Below are 17,252 nucleotides of genomic sequence, written 5' to 3'. Positions count from 1 at the left end.
AAGACACACAAAGCACGTAGAGAGGACGGTGAGCAGCAGCGACCTCGGGGAGAATCAGCCTGCATCTGTGTTTGGCCAACAGCACTTTTCCAAAGACTGAATTGCAGTGTCTTTGGGAGGACACTGTGGGTGACCCCTGCCCCCTACGAGCCACTATGGACACCATCCACGTGGCCTCCAGAGTTTTGTATTTTTTTTTTTTTAAGTAGCCTTCATACTCAACATGGAGCCCCATGCAGGGCTTGAACCCATGACATGCGTAAGGTTCAGGTCCTGCCGCGGGCGCGCCGACCCAGGAGCAGGGGGAGGTGGGAGGAGGAAAGGGGGAAGGGGTCCGGGGGGAGGGGAGGAGCTAAGCTGGACCAAACAGCTGTCACCTCCTCCCTCTGACCAAGGACCGAGTCCCTTCGGCCCTACAAACGCTCCAGCTCTCTGACACAAAGGAAAGCACTTCGGAGCCACTAGGAAACAAATGGTGTTTTATTCCCTTTTGTTGTGGAGAGGATCGATCACAGCACAGAGGACAGCGGCCCGGTCACGGCGGCACGTCTGGTTGGATGCCACGAGAACACGATGGATGGGAGGGGCGGGGTCTGCTTGGATTTTCCATTCTGTATGACCTTCGACCTCTTGGCAGTTCCCTCCGCAGCAGGGCTGTGCCCACCTGCCCCGGGTCTCTAAGCCACGTGTAGCCGCTGCACTTGCTGCTCTAACCAGTAACAGGTGGAGCAAAGGGCTTGGGAGGCATCGCTGCTCCCTGACCAACGGGACGCGGGCAGAGAAGCACAGGACGCCTCCTCTCCCTGCTGCTTTGCTGGCCCCCACAGAATGGAGCCCCTCAGCCACTGCCTACCAGAGACCTCATTCAGGGACAGGAGTCTGAGTCCAGAAGAGCTGGGCTGTAGCTGGGAGTCTGGGAAGCAGGGAAGGTAGGAGAGAGGAGCAGGGTTCCAGAGCCCATGGGGTTATTGCTGAGAAGATATGCAGGGGGCACGTTCCCCAGGGGCAGACTAGAAGCCTGGGGCCCGGGATCCTGGGCTGCTCTGCGACGGTGCAGGGCAGATGAGGACCCCGGGGTGGAAGCCCCAAGAGGGAAAGGACCGTGGAAGGGGCACAGCCTGCCTGGAGGCAAAGCTGGGCTCACCAGCTCCTTGCCGTGAACCTCCCAATTGCCAAGAGACCCTCAGAACAGACCTGGGTCCGGACTAGAATACAGAAGCAAGGTTCTTGTGAAGGAAGTGAAGAGAGGCCAAGAAAAATGATCACGGAGGTGATGTAAACCTTCCCAAGTCCCAAGACAACTGGAGACCCCTGCCCACACCCCCTAGCCCTACAGCCACCCCCAAATCAAGAGAAGGGACTGGTCTCTCAGGGGAAAAGTGGACTCCCAGGAGTGGGAGATGATGGTGGTGGGGGCCACAGGGGGGCAGGGAGGGGCTGACGGTGACATGGCTCAGCACCCACCCGGGAAAGCGAGTTCAGGGTCACTAAAATACAACATCATCCACAAACAAGCAGCCACAGAGATCACAGTCATCGAACACACAACAGACACGTCACAGGACGTGGACGAGACCGCGGGCTGCGGGCAGGAGAGGCGGGTGTCAGTTGCATCGTTAAGTTGAGGATCGTGTTCCAGGGGACGGCGAAGGGGCAGGGGGACACACACACACTCTTGGCTTCTCCTGGGGAAAGATCTGCTGCTGAAGTGGCCGGTGTTCTTAAGCCTCAACACTTGCGTCTAAAGGTTCAAGCAGCTCCTTTCAGGTTCTGGGAGCTAAAGGGGGAGAGAATCCAAATTAAACCTCAACTCTGCCTCCTTTCTGGCATCTTTACTGGCTGTCTCCCTGCCTTAACGCAGCGCCTGTGCCCCCGTGAAACTCGCAGGAGACCCACTCCGAGCTCACGTCCCCGGTGACACAGGAGGACGAGGCTGAAATGCAGGGACAGGGGGAGGGGCCTGGGAGGGGGAGGGGGGCCCAGGGAAGTGCTTCTCCCAGGAAGGCTAGAACCTGATAGACATGGAAAGAAAATTGTTAAACCCGGGGTTTCTATTTCAGGACACCCCCAGTCGCTGCTCACAATCCTGAGACCTGAGAGAACAGGGTTTCTGAGGAAGCCCTAGTTTAGGAAAAAAACCAAAAAACCAAAAACAAACCCCAAGCCTCCTTCCCTTGAGCCTCCCCCCACCACCCCCAAGATCAGACCTGCCAGTGGCCATGAACGGACAGAACCCCGAGCCACCAGCCAGGACACCTGACTCCTGGATTGGCATCTAGGGCCACCTCGTGTGTAGGAGATCACTGACCTTCCCAAGCCCCGTCTAGGAGATGGACAAACTGAGCCCCGCGCTGCCCACTCACGAGGCTGTTGTGATAACACGATCTTGGATGGCTGTTCTCTCTGACCTCAGTTTCTTCATCTATAAAGTGGGGCTCCATCCCACCTGCCCTACTTGCTTCTTCCGGTAGGCTCAGGCAAGTCTGTGCGGGGCAGCACTTTGAAAACTAAGACATTTAACGGCAAACCCTCTCCCGTGTCCCTACAATGAACAACGGAAGCAAATGCTAAATACGGTCCCCCTAACAGCTGAGAACTGAGAACAGCTAACGCTGGCATCGGGGAAGGGGGAGATACACTATTCTCCCTAGTTCTGTGTAGAGTTAGCAAGTTTGATTCTAAAGTGTCGATGTTTTTTAAGCGGCCCTAAGCTACTTTCTGAACAATCGCTAAAAGCCATTATCTTTGAGCTACACTGATGTTAGGAGGAGTTCACGAACTGTCATTCTCTCCCAAGTCCTGCCCCCATCGCAGGGAAGGTGACCCTCCATTAACCTGGCCTCCGGTCGTGCAGAAGCAGAAGCCCTGTTCCCCAGCCTTTCACCGCGCATGTGTGGTGCCCTCAGATGTCTCCGTCCATCTGTCCCGTTGCCCTTTCAGACACAAGACTCCCCAGCCTGGCTCAGAATAAACGCTGTGCCCGCTGCAAAAGCTGACCCAGCACCTCCCTGAGGAATGAACAGTGACGGAGACAGAGGAAGACACGGGAAGACAGGATCCTACCTTCCTACCTGAGGGCTGCACCTCAGTTCTCTGCTTTCTGGGGCTCCGTTGCTGGAAAAAACATGGAACAGATTGCAGTGAATGGACCCCTCACCCCCACGGACCACCTGCCGCAGCAGCCGTGCCCAGGCCTGACGCTGGAGGAGTCTGAACCGTGCAGCAAAGAGGGGGCTTGGCAGGATTCTGAGTCAGACAGACTTGCTGGTTATAGGAATTGGGCACATTCCTTAACTTTTCGGAGTCCCTGGGTTATCGAATGCGGATCGCGAGCCTCTGTCACGGGGCTGTGCGCACACGAAGGGGGCTCTATGAAGCACCTGTCTCATGCCCGACACAAAGCACATGCCCTATAAACAGCGGCGGTCAGGGGTAGCAGCCGGTTTGGTGGAGATGAGGGGACGGCCCAGAGCAGGGGCCCCGGAGACCGCTCTCCCCGCACAGACACAGGAGCACGTCCGGTTGGCTATAGGGAGGCCACGATGTCTGACCACCATCCCTCCCGGAGCCATCCGAGGACCCTCCCCCATTGCTTCTATCCCACCCGGGCCGGTGGTCGTGACCGCTACCATTTGCAGTGATGAGGTTCTCCACCTGCACCTCCTCATCCCCCGGAGCCCTGCAAGAGAAGGAGAAGCTTCCGTCGGCGCTCTGTGGGGCAAACCCGCTGTCCCTGCTGGGCAGGGCCAGCTGGAGCAGGCCCCTGCGAGTCACTGGAAGGCTGTGGCACTCTCCACCAAGGGGCGCGTGGGGCCGGGGGCGGGGGCGAAGCTGGGATTGAAGGGGTGTCAGGGGAACTCGCAGGCACCCGTCAGTGCCGGCCCCACTGTGCACTGGGAAGGAGGGGCTTGGGGCCCCCTGGGGGCTGGCATCGTGTCCTGCCAGACTTTGGACTTCTGAGGTCCACTGCTGCCCCTGGTTTTTGCGGTAGACTAATGGGGTATGGGGTGGGGGGAGAGGTGAATGACGGAGCCCGAGCTCCTCCTCAGCCAAAGAGCCCCATGCACAGGTGATGAGCAGGGACAGCGTCGCAGGTCCTGTAGAGACGAGATGGACCTCCCGAGAGGCTCTGAGGCCCACTGCTTCCCTTCTCCCAAGCCCAACTGTCTCAAGGGCTTTCAGACGCATGTCCAACACCTTCTTTCTTCCCTCCCCTCCTCAATGTACATCAGAAGAGAGTATACAATTCTGATCTCAATATACATCAGAAAAGAGGAGGGGCTAACCCTCCATGCTTTGCCCTCGTGTATGCCAGAACATGCCTGGCACACACCAGGGGGCCCCGCCCTGTCCCCTCCTAGCGTCACCTCCGATATCCACAGATCCTTACCGGGGCTTCTGATTGAAATTGCATTTGCATCTGCGACCTGAAAGGCAAAGAAACCACCCAAGGTCACGCTCCTGGTTTGACCATAGCAAAGCTGCCACAGGGGGCTACATAAAAAGCACAGTTATATGTAGCAATCCTCTGTGGGAGTAGGGTTCTTCTGAGGTCAAGGTTCAACATTCAAATGCCTGGATGATGGCCGTACCACAGTCTGCTTGATCGGGCAAGTGCAGAGGGCTCCGCGCGGCCCAGGCTCTCGTGTGCAGAAAACAAACGCGGGGGCACCTCTCTCAGAGCACTGTAAGGACAGCTCCTCGCTATCTCCTGTGACTCCCTGACCTCTGCCTACTGGACACAGCACCAGGACAGCCACCCTGCCCTTTCTGATGACCTTGTTTTCATCAAGCATTTATTTTGTTCGCTTTTCTTTAATGTTTATCTATTTTTGAGAGAGACAGAGACACAGCAAGAGCAGGGGAGGAGCAGAGAGAGAGGGAGACACAGAATCGGAAGCAGGCTCCAGGCTCTAAGCCATCGCCACAGAGCCCAATGCAGGGCTCTAACTCATAAACAGCAAGATCATGACCTGAGCCGAAGTCGGACGCTTAGCCGACTGAGCCACCCAGGTGCCCCTATTTTGTCCATGCTGCCCTGTTTTACTGGGCACTTACTATGTGCCCCGCACTATGTTAGGTGCTGGAGATAACAGGGAGAACGGGCCATCTCTCTCTCCCCCCGAGAGAGCACGGCCGGGCTCCTACACTGTTCTCCACTCCCCCGGCAGCTGCAGACATCACTCTACAGAGCCAACAGGGAACGAACCAACTTACTCAGGATAAGGAGAATCCCCACGGAGAAGAGCACCACAGCAAACACCAGTCCCCCAATCCGCAGAGTCTGGTAGTCTGCCAAAGGAGCAGAGGTGACAAAAGGAAGGGAAGAGCACGGCTTCCCGTCCCTGGGCGGGGCCACACCCCCCCCCCCCCCCGGGTTACCATCACCGCTCACCATAATGAAAAGGGTCCTTTTCCTTCTCCTGCTCAGCTGCTGAAAAAATAAACGAGTGTGGGCAAGAGGAAGACAGCTGCACATCTGGTTCCCTAATACCCCACCAGTGTCACTTCCCACAAAGGGACTCCTGGGAGAGAGAGCCCATTAAGCAGAGGTGCCTGGGGAAGCACAGAAGGGCCTGCCCACTAAGGCCAGCCCGAGAGCAGAACTGGGTACCACTCAGAGCCCTGGTGCGATTCTGCGTGCACAGCACATCCACATTTCCTGCCCCTTTCATTGTTACATTATCCCCCAAAGGCAGGGTCTGTTAGCCCCCTGTTACAGGTGGGGAAACTGAGACCAAGGAAGAACATGTGACTTGCACAAAGCCAGAATCTAGACACTGATGAGCAGGCCTGGCTCCCAAGGTTCAGGCAAAAAGTCTACAGGGACCTGGAGTGCTTGAGAGCCTGAAAGTAGAGCCTGCTGGACCCTCTGAGGAGAGGTAGACGGGCTGGAACAGGGTCTGTGAATACATGCTGCCTTCCAGCAGTTTCTCTGCTGACTTCAGCGGGGACAGGGGAGTCACTGATCAGACATGGAGAATCTGAGAGCCCCCCAGCCCTATGTCCCAAAGGGCCAGGACCTGGAGGGGTACTTACCACTGGCCAGGACGCTGGGAGCCAGCAGGCTGCACAGAAAGATCAGCACCACCTCCATGGCGTCTGGGGACAAAGGAAGGAAAGTGAGTCTCTGCACAGGAGACCCCCCACCCCAGCCCTCGGCCGGGTCAGGGGCCGTGTAGGGCTCCCGGCTCTATTCCGAGTACCCTCCACACAGTAAAAGTTCAAGCCACACAATGGAAGTGGCTGACACTTACTGAGCTCTTACAGAGGGCTCCGCACGCATTAATTTAGTTACTACAGCTGCCTACTATGACAATCAGTAGGCGCAATGACTGACCCGTTTTGCAGGCGAAGAACCACAGTTTAAAGAAGTTAAATGAGACTCCTGATAGGGAGTGGCAGAGCCCAGGTCCTAACCCCTCCACCACGCTGCCTCTCTGGTGCCGAAGCCGGAAAACCCCAAGGCTTTGGTGATGACCCCAGCTGCGCCCTCCTCTCCAGGCCATCCTTCCGGGACTTCCTGGCCTGGTTCCCCACAGCCAACACCCACGGTCGGAAGTTCGTTCTTCTAGGAGATTAAATGGGGCAGGTAAGCGAATGCCTCTCTAGCCCGGCCCGCCCGCCAGGTGGGGCGGGAGACTTGCTGTTCACTGGTCTCCGTAGGGTAAACCCTGAAATGCCAACAGCTCTCCCTTAAGTTGCCCCCGACACCCTCACCTCTAAGGTGCCCGAGCCAATTCTTCCTCCAGTCTTAGTTCATAATCCTCCAGAAAGGCCGTTTGGTCAAACAAAGGCAACGTGCAGACCGGTTCTGAGTGCCAGCATCCTGACCTTCCCCTTCTGTCCGTGAGCTCATCGAGCCCCTGGACTCTGGGGCCAGGGGCCCCAGGATGGGCCATCCGGATGGAGGCAGCAGGCGGCCAGGGACAGATTTCAGTGGAGTCACACGCAAGTCACTCCTGGGCTTAAGGAAGTATGTTTGGTGAAGAGCCATCAAGGAAAGGCAGAAAGAAACCCACACCAGGAAAGCGCAAGGCTGTCTGTCTTCCTCCAGGGTGTGGGACTGGCAGTGGCCTGACCCCCCCAGACCAGTGTCTAGTGGCCAGGACCATGCTGGCCCTGAGGGATCGCCCCCATTACTTGCCAGTCCCCACGCAAGCATCCTCAGCTGCCCTTCACCTCTCGGCCACCAGGGGTCAGAACAGCTGCATCCAGAGTCGCGCTGAGACCCAGCCGGGGACTTGGAGAAAGCCGCTCGGTGTTCATCAAAAGGCAGTAATTTGCTTCTAATGCCATCTCATCTATTATTTGTAATTTTTTCCAATTTTACATATGTTTTACATTTTATACGTATAAAAATATATGTATCACGACCGCATACATAGTAATAAGATGAACACTCATAACTTAAAAACTAGAACTTTACAAGCACCTGCTACATTTACCTACATTTTCCTCCAAATCATCCCTCTGCCTCACTCCCAGAGGTAAACAGTATCCCGGACAACGTATATCCATACAGTTTTTTCATCATTCCCTTGTTCTTCCTCAAAGAATTTTTTCTTAATGAAAGATAAAATTCACACATCATGAAACTCATCATTTAAAAATGTACAATTTTCGGGGCACCTGGGTGGCTCAGTCGGCTAAGCGTCTGGCTTCAGCTTAGGTCACGATCTCACGGCTCGTGAGTTCGAGCCCCACGTCCTGTCTCCCTCTCTCTCTCTCTCTCTGCCCCTCCCCAGCTCATGCTTTCTCTCCAAGTAAAAACATCCAAAAAATTTTTTTTAGTAAATACAAAGCACGCAGTTCAATGGTTTTGGTATCCGCACAAACCTGTGCCACCATCATCACTAACTCCAGAATATGTTCATCACCGCAAAAAGAAACCCCATACCCACTAGCCATCGGTCCCATTCTGCACCCCGGCCCCCAGCCCCTGACAGCCACTGACCTACTCTCTGCATCTGTGGATTCGCTTATTTTAGACACTGCACGTAAAACAATCATACGCTATGTAGCCTTTGGCGTCTGGCTTCTGGGATTTAGCATCACGTTTTCAAGGTTCATCTATGTTGTGGCCCGTGTCAGAACTCCGTTCCTTTTTATGGCTGAGTAATATTCCTCTGTATGGCTATCCCTCCCACTCTTCTTCAAAATCTATTCATCATGCACCTATTATCTTAATAAGATGCGGGTCGTGGAGCGTTTTTGAGCTTTGTAATGATCATACTATGTTGTTTGCAGTCTTCTGGGACTGGCTATTTTTGTTCAACATGGTTTCTAGGATTCACCCATTAGGACATGTAACCTTCGGTTCATTTCTTTCCAAAGTTGTGTAGTATTCCACTGTGCAGCTTAATTATCATGTATTGGTTCATTCTCCTCTCAGTGGAGATATTTTTGGCTTTTCCCATTTTGTGCGATTATAAATAATGCAGCTGTGGACATTTTTATGCGTGCTGCACAGTGTAAAACGCTTTTTCATTTTTTTTTTTTTTTTTTTGCCATCATTTTCACATGGAATACTTTTTACGTCGGAACCCAGTGCAAATACATATTCACGTATACCGGGGATAACAACATCACAAAACAACTCTTAACCTTAAAATGAATGATGCCCTCTGACGGTTTCTGTTCTGATTCCCTTTTTAAAATAAAATGGTTAGACCCACTAACAGGTCATACCGCAGTAGGAAGATGTATATTCTAGAGACAGGCCTAGGAGTGTGGTCACTGGGTTGTATGGTACAAATTGTCGACCTCACAGAATACTTTCGGATTGTTTCCCAAAGCGGTCAACCCCGTTTCGACACCCCACCACACCACCTGCATGACTGTGCCTATCCCTCGGCATCCTTATCCACACTTGACGTGGTCAGCCTGCTTAATTTCCGCCAATCTAGAGGTGTGAAATACGGTCTTAATCTGCTCGCTCATTAAAGGAGTCGGGCTTCTGTTCCTTCATCGGTCACGTGTCTTTCAGGTCTTCTGCTCACTTTGCCAATGGGTTGGGCATTATTAGTATTATTCAGGTGTTATTCTGGATATGAAATCTTTGTCACGAAGTACTGCAAAGGTCTCTTCCCTATTAGCGGCTTTTCATTTTTTGTTGTTGTTTTTCAACGAACAGAATTTCTGAACGCTAACGTAACTGGACGCGGTGTTGTTTTTGTGCGTGTCTTGTTGAAGATACTGTCAGCCTGAGTCAGAAAGAATTTTCTTCTGGACATATTACAGCTCCGTCTTTTACATTTAAATCTTCATGTCACCCAGAATTGTTGTTCACGTGAGGCAGGAGGCAGGGATCCAATTTTTACTATTCAGGGGTGTATCTGCTACTACAACTTCCCTTTCGATCTAGGGGTCGGTCTGTGTGTCCCTGCATCTGAATCCATGTCTCCATTGCTACAACTTGACAGCGATCTTCCCGTGTGGTAGGAGAAACTTCTTCTCTCTCCCTCTTCCCCCTCTTCCTTCAGGAATATCTTCCCTCCTCTTTGTCTTTCGCTCTTATATATAAATTTTAGAATCAGCCTGTCAAATTCATCTGAAGCTGTTGGGATTCTCACTGGAATTGAGACAATGGATCTGAACCTTGAGTCTCCTATCCATAAAGGAGTCTTGAGACTCCTATCTTGAGTCAACTATCCAGTCTGCCTTTCCATTTGTACATCCTTTTCAGTGTCTTATATTGGTTTTATAAATGCTTTCATATAGGTCTTGCACATCTCCCATGAGATTTATCCCTAGGTGCCTTATATTTCTTATTGCCATTTTAAATGCAATCTCATGTGTGTTTTCTAATTTTCGCGGCTACAGAGAAAGGCAATTGAGTTATACATATTGATCTTAAACCCAACAATCTCACTCATTAAATCTCTGTTAATATTTCTAATAATTTACTTACAGATTTCCCCTGGGTTTTCTCTGTCGACACATTATCTGCAAATGATACAGTACTGTTTCTTCTTTGCCAATGCTTACACTGTTGGGTTTTATTTCTGGTCTTCTGTACTGCTAGGCCTTAGAGTAAAACGTAGAATAGAGGCAGTAATACAGGACACATACACACACATGCAGTCTTATTACTGGTTTTTATTTTTTACTTGTATTTAATTTGTGTGTGTGTTTATTTTTATTTCTTCCCAGCTTTACTGTGATGGGACACCTAACATCATGTATGTTTAAGGGATGATGATTTGATGCATGTTTATGCTGCCACATATTGCCACAATAAGGTCAGTTAATACCTCCATCACCTCACATAATTATCTTTTGTGTGCATGGTGAGGAATGATAAAGAAAATATGGCTATATATATATATATATGTACATATATATAATGAAATATCATTCATTCAACCATAAAAAGAAGGGAATTACTGATTTTAAATAGATTTCTTCTAATGTTTTATAAGTGCCCCTGTAATCCTGGTTTTCCAAGATGTTTCTGTTGTACATTAATTATGAATGAATGTTCTGGATCTATAGCTTTTAGCCTTTAATCCATCAACGAAGTAAATTATGTGCATGGGTTATCTAATGTCAAATCATCCTTACACTACTGGGATAAAACCAATGTATTATTGTCTTCCTAATAAATTGTTGGATTTGGTTTGTTGCTATCTTGTTGAGGTTTTTGCATTTATGTGCGTAGGATTGGGCCGTAATTTATATTTTATTGTGTTGACCTTGCCCGGTTTGGGTATCATGATAGTCCTGGCCTCACAGAACAAGTATTTCCTCTCTTGCTATTCCCTGGAAGAGTTTGCAGAAGACAGAAATAATCTGCTCTGTGAACACCTGGTAGAATTGTATGACTTAGTCTTCTCTTTGTGGGAGGATTTTCAATTGCCTTTTCAATTCATTAATGGCCATGACACTCTTCAGATTTCTCTTCCTCTGGAACATATTCAATGAGTATAATTTTTTATAGCAATTTGCCCTTTTCTGCTTTCAAATTTATTATCAGAAAGTTGCTTATAGCATTTTATACTTACCCTTAGAAATCACTAACTTCTGTTGGATCTGTAGTTATGTCTTTTTCTACATTCCTAACGTTGTTATTTGTGACTTTTTTTTTTTCATCAGCTCCACCAGATGTTCACTCATTGTATGTCTTTTCAAGAACCTGCTCTTGGTTTTGCTGATCCTTTTTACTGTGTTTTAAATTATCCTTCATTCTGCCTTTACATGTTCTTTGGGTTCATTCTATTATTCTTTCTTTATATTTATCTTCTTATGTTGGATACCTGGTTCATTAATATTTAGCTTTTCTTGTTTTCTTTTTTTTTTATTTTTTTTTAACGTTTATTTTTGAGACAGAGAGAGACAGAGCATGAACGGGGGAGGGGCAGAGAGAGAGGGAGACACAGAATCTGAAGCAGGCTCCAGGCTCTGAGCCATCAGCCCAGAGCCCGACGCAGGGCTCAAACTCACGGACCGCGAGATCGTGACCTGAGCTGAAGTCAGATGCTTAACCGACTGAGCCACCCAGGCGCCCCCTTTTCTTGTTTTCTAATATCAGCATCTAAGACTGTAATCCTCCAAGTGCTACATTTACCCCAACACATGAACTTTGAAATGTGGCTTACGGCTTATTGTTAAGTTCTTAGTACTTTAAATTTGCACTGTAACCTCTTATTTGACCCAAGTGTTATAAAGCGGTGTGTATGTTAATGTCCAAAAGTATAGTGATTTTAAATTACTTTCCTAATTGACTGCTAGCTGAAATGCACTGTGGTCAGAGAATGTGGTCTGAGGATACAGATGCCTCAAAATGTACTGACCTAATATATGGTTGGTTATTCTAAAAATTATATTCCATGTATTAGAAGACTAAAAATTCCTTCATTGTTGGGAAGAAAGTTTTATGTGCCTATCAGATTAAGATCATTAAACTGTGTTGTTTAAATTCCTACACACTTTATTCTTTTTGACTGGCCTCTCAACAATGGAAATAGGTGCTTTAAAGGATACCTCTAGGAGGAAGGATTTATATATGTATCCCTGTGTTTCTTATAGTATTTAAACAGAAAAATTAAAATTGCTATATTGTCCTATGGGTTGGATTAAATTGTTTCACTTTCCACCTTCTTGTGTCCTTATGTGTTGTACGGATATTTTATCATCTTGTAAATGGCAAAGACCTAGATTTAAAAAAATTTTTTTTTCTTAATTCCACCTGATAATTTTCTATTAACTATCAAGTTTAGCCCATTTAATTTTATTGTGACTATTGATATATTTGGTCTGATTTGTTTCTCTTTTGACCTTTTTTTTTAGATTTTTTTTTTTTTCTTATTCACTTTCTCCCTCTACTGGTTAAGAAATTATACACGCTATTTCTAGTCCTTTAGTGGTTACCTTTGGAATTTTACCATGTGTGTTGGCTACAGACTGAATGTTTGTGTCCCCCAAACTCATATATTGAAACCTAATTCTCAATGGGATGTATTTAGAGATGGGCCTTTTGGAGGTGATTAGGTCATGAGGGGGAGTCCTCATGAATACCATTAGAGTCCTTGCAAAAGAGAGCTCTCTCACCTCTCCCCCCAAGTGAGGCCTCAGTGGGAAGATGGCCATCTGTAAACCTGCTTTGCCAGCACCTTGACCATGGACTTCAGCCTCTAGAACTGTGAGAAATAAATTTCTGTTGTTTGTAAGTCCCCCAGTCTAAGGTACTCTGCTGTAGCAGCCTGAGCAGACAAAGACAGTCTTTGATTTAACAAAGTCTAAAGTTAGAACGTATCATAGCTACTGGGTATAACACCCTTCCTGAAAAAGACAAAAACACAAATCACCTCCCTCCTGATACATGTGCTGTTGTACAAAATTTCAGTTCCGTTTTCGATTCTATGACATAGATATTAGAATGTATATTTCATGGAAACATGTTTGTTTAGATTCACTCGCATGTGTGGTAGCCGGCCTTCAAGACGGTCCCCACTACCCCCTGGTATTATATCCTTGTACAGTCCCCTTCCACACTGCACCATCTGTGTGACCACTAACATACAGCAGAATTGATATGTCCCTTCCAACAAACAATAGATTATAAAAGGCACGATGGCTTTCTTTTCTGGCTTGTGCTTGCTCCCTTGCTCTCTCCCTCTCTCCAACTGCTTGCTTTTAGGGGAAAAGGCGTCTGCCGTGTCTTAAGGCTCCTCCAGCATCCCTGCCGAGAGGCCCATGCGGCAGAGAACTGAGGGCCTCGGTTCAGAAGCCCGCCAGGAAGGAGACCTGCCATGAACCACGTAAGTGAGCCTGGAGGCAGAGCCTCCAGCTTCCACACGATCCCCACCCCTGGCTGACAGCCTGACTGCAGCCTCGTTAGTGACTCGGAGCTGAACCACGCAGCTCAGCTGCTCCCTCGCTCCTGACCTCGGGAACTGTTTGAGAGAACTAATGCTGTGGTTTGAGGCTCATTTGTTATGCGGCAGGAGATAACCGATACGTTGTATTTACTAACTGATTTCTTCATGATTCTTTCTGCTGAACCTCAGCCATGCATCAAGACCTTTTCCTCACTCCTGAAGAACATCTTTTCACAATTTTCTTTAACAAAGATCTATTACTTACAAACTCAGGTTTTGTTTACTGAAAATGTTTTCATTTCACCCTTCCGGTGGACAAACTCTTAGGGGAATCCCAGGAATTCTGACTTCCTAATATTCCGGCCTTGGTGTGATGCCCTCTCCCTGAGTGGGGACCGCTGCTGGGACTGGCTGTTAGCCAGGAGAGGGGCTGTTTTTTGGGTTTTTTTTTTTTAATGTTTAATTTTTAAAGAAAGAGAAAGGGACAGAGTACGAGCAGGGGAGGGGCAGAGAGAGAGGGAGACACAGAATCCGAAGCAGCCTCCAGGCTCTGAGCTGTCAGCACAGAGCCTGACGCAGGGCTGGAACCCACGGACTGCGAGCTCACGACCTGAGCGGACGTTGGACGCTTAACCGACTGAGCCACCCAGGTGCCCCCTTTTTTAATTAATTTTTTCAATAGGAGAGGGATTTTTGGCAACAGGGTCCCTCCTAGGAGCAGGAAAGACACACGTTAAGGGTTCCAGGGAAGCAGTTACTGCCATGCCTTCCCCTCAACTCCCCCCAGATCCCTTTCACAGCTGCTGAGGTTCAAGTCCATCCTACAAACACACACTGAATTCTAGAAAGAGCCACCCTCTTCTGGGCTCTGCAAGGGATACGTGGGTAAACAAGATACAGCTTCAGCTTCCAAGGACTGGCAGGGTTTGGAAGCAAAGGGCTCAAGTACATCAGCAAGTGCGAAGAGAGCTTCAGGAGACGTAGAGACTACAAAGGAGGGTCCATCGGGGCAGGGAAAGGGGGAGCAGGGATTACAACATGGAACCTGGGACGTTCCCATGGGGGAGCTGACATTTCAGCTGGACCTCAGAAGGAGGATGGGATTCTGATGGACAGGGGCAAGAAGAGAGAAAAGCCAGGGCTCCCTGGCAGAGGAAATAACATGAGCCAAGGCAGTGAGAAGGAGAAATGGGAGGCAGGGATAACAAACAGTACTCAGTTCAAGTTCAGTTCGAGTTGAGCCTCGAGGCACTCCTTGGATGATGGCTGCCTGAAGTGGCCACCTCACCTCAGAAGGATTCTGAATGAGGTCCATCAGGAGAGGGGGCCTGGCCCCATTGGTAATGTCTGCACAGCACTGGAGGGTCCGGGACAGCAATCTGCCAAGTATTGGCCATTTCTAGAGCAAGATACCCTCCAAACAGTGAACGATCCTGTTGAGCGAGGCATGAGGGGTGGGTGGTGAGAATTCTGATAAGTCAGATTGTGGAGGCTCTCGAATGCCAAGCCGAAGAGTAAAGGCTCGTCTTTGTGTTCCGGAGAAAACATCTCTGATCAAGTTACAGTGTGCTGAACGAAATACTGTTACGGATTTGGAAAGTGACCAACTCCCTGTTCCTCCAACCTGCTGCCCAGGCCTGGCCTCCACCAGCCACACCTCAGCACAGGCCTCCTCGGGGTGACTCTCGGCCCCTGCGCCCACTTCGTAAAGTCTCGTCGGTACCGTTGGCATTGCCCCTGAGTCAAGTGGCCAAACACACACACAGAGCCTCTGCAAAGACACACAATGCCCTTCTCTCACTGCCGCACCAAGAAACCCCAGAGGGGCCTCCCCTCCCTCCCACACAACCGCCCCTGTGCGTGCCACGCCCTCCCAGTTACCACACATTCATCTCTCCCAGGAGGGAAGCAGGGCCCTCTGGGGCTGGCTAAGGGTGGATGCGGGAGGGGCAGAGAAAGAGGCAACAGAAGTGAGAAGTCTCATTTCTGGGTCACAGAGTCTAAGGAGTGGATGGAAGAAAGGAGGGAGGGATCTCTGGAAGAGGGAGAAGCAAGGCTGAGTTGGGCAGAGCTGGGAGAAAGGGTTCAGGAAACCACATTAGCCTCCAGATGCACGTGAAGCCCCGGAACCCTGCCTGGGGGGAGCCTGAGGACCTGGCTCTCAGGGACAGGGTCTCAGGACAGTGGGGGGAGGGGGCGGGGGGGCGGGGTCCTGGCCCCCTTACTCTGCTGCTCCCCAGCTCTGAAATTCTACACCATCTAGACCACCCTTCCCAGCGGGGTGGGGGGAAAATAGGACCAGCCACGTTTTGCTTCCTCCGTGGCCCGTGGCATCTTATGAGAAAGACTTCAGGTTTCCACTGGTGGTTCTTCTCCTCCTTTCCACGTTCACAGTTACCTCTATGTCGGTAAACAGCTGACATTTCAGGTGACAGCAACCCTTCCACGTTAATTTCGCTCCCCGATCTTCCTGCCTTTTGCACAGTTGCTTTCTGCATGTGCGGGAGAAAGCAATCAGAAGAGTTTCTCCGGTGATTATCTTTCCATTCTGAGTCACATAATTTCACATAATTGCTGGGTAAAAGCTGCTCAGAAAAAGAAGCCACTAGTTGATGATATAGCAACATATGCTCTATTATTTTTGATTCCATGCGGCAGTGAGGTAGATCAGAATACCCAGTTCCATTGTGAAAATAACTCCGAAACAACCTCCCTCTAAAGCGCACAGCCTCCAAATTACAGTGGAACTTGATCATCTCCCGCTCATGCCTCTCTCCCTCCGCCCCTAAAGCCTCGAGCCCTGTCCAGTGCATCTGGCCTGCCTGTCTTTCTTCAGGCTCAGCCCATCAGAAACATGCCCGGAGGGATCACTGACGCCTGAGTCCTGGCAGGATCCCCAAAGAAACATGAGCCCCACCCCCCACTCCAGACAGGACATGCTGGATGGGACCCGTTTATGGGGCCACAGAATGCCTGGGCCCCATTGTTTAGGCTGACTGGTCACCCTCGACTCTGTAATCAGATGCCAGGGGACACGACTTAGCCTGTGATGTATCCAGATCTCTGCAACAAAGAAGCCCGTTAAGAGAAGATTCCACTGTGTATAAATAGGACAAAGCCAAGATGTGAGGTTTACCAGATGGAGCTGGAATCACAGCATGCCAGGGTCAGAATGATTGAGATAAAAGCTCTTACTTCTCATTTGAGGAGACCGAGGCCCCAGCAGAGCAGTGATGCGGCCAATTCACACAGCTAGCCAGGGCACAGAACTGTCTGTGGCTCCCGTCTGAGGCTCTGGTGGGCTCAGATCGGGAGACGGGCAGGCCAGGCCTGCAGGACAGGAGGCCACGAAGGCAGCCGGGAAGGAGATAGGAATGGGGTTGCACCAGAGCAATGAGAGGGGGTGGGAGGGAAGCACCTGACAGGCTCCTCAGCTCTCCATGAGAAGACCACCTTTGACTGAGGACATTCAAGGGGGCAGCGCTGGCTTCTGGAAGGCGAGAAAGAGTATCACGTCCAGAAAGACCTTCAGGAGGCTTGGAGCCCCACTCTTAGTCTCTCAACAGGGGGGCAAAAAACAGGAAGGCAAGAAAAGAAAAATTAACAGTCCTTTCCAATTATCCCGGCCATGCCGTGTGGCTGATCTCGGTGCAGGTGGCTATTACCTATAGCCTAGATCTGAACAGCCTGAGGCTCGGCGAAGGACCAAAAAGAGAAAAGGCCCAGGACTAAAAAACGTCAAAGACAAATTGGTCTGATTTACTGACAGAGAGGTGGGTTCTTCAAGTTCCTAAGACATTGGTAAGTCTGACTGTTTGTCAGGAAAACAGGACCAGACTGTCTGATCTATTTGTGTCAAGATCGTATTACAGACGGGGCACTGGCCCCAGCAGCCTTTTCAGGCCTCCTTCGCCTGGGATTCTGTGAAAG

The 17,252-nt window shown here is 50.0% G+C and overlaps 1 protein-coding gene across 7 annotated transcripts in view; it reads right to left on the bottom strand.

Annotated features, from left to right (window-relative positions):
- Positions 1-459: 459 nt before the first annotated feature.
- The window catches only part of FXYD6 (FXYD domain containing ion transport regulator 6), a 30,968-nt gene continuing 14,175 nt past the window's right edge, over positions 460-17,252 (bottom strand). For 3 of the 7 annotated variants that reach the window (XM_027036617.2, XM_053204053.1, XM_053204054.1), the window contains exons 2-8: positions 6,040-6,102; positions 5,396-5,431; positions 5,218-5,292; positions 4,391-4,427; positions 3,630-3,679; positions 3,072-3,114; positions 460-1,777 (exon numbers count right to left, since the gene is read on the bottom strand). In XM_027036617.2, coding sequence (XP_026892418.1) covers positions 3,086-3,114; positions 3,630-3,679; positions 4,391-4,427; positions 5,218-5,292; positions 5,396-5,431; positions 6,040-6,097 — 285 coding nt within the window. In that variant the 5' untranslated portion in view covers positions 6,098-6,102 and the 3' untranslated portion in view covers positions 460-1,777; positions 3,072-3,085. Of the gene's footprint in view, positions 1,778-3,063; positions 3,115-3,629; positions 3,680-4,390; positions 4,428-5,217; positions 5,293-5,395; positions 5,435-6,039; positions 6,103-17,252 lie in introns of all 7 variants that reach the window. The other 4 variants (XM_027036616.2, XM_053204051.1, XM_053204052.1 and 1 more) reach the window with 2 other exon arrangements.

This window comes from Acinonyx jubatus, chromosome D1 (genome assembly GCF_027475565.1).
Source record: "Acinonyx jubatus isolate Ajub_Pintada_27869175 chromosome D1, VMU_Ajub_asm_v1.0, whole genome shotgun sequence".
In the NCBI taxonomy this organism is placed as follows: Eukaryota; Metazoa; Chordata; class Mammalia; order Carnivora; family Felidae; genus Acinonyx; species Acinonyx jubatus.
The sequence above is the reverse complement of the archived record's forward strand: the minus strand, read 5'-3'. Positions and strand labels throughout refer to the sequence as shown.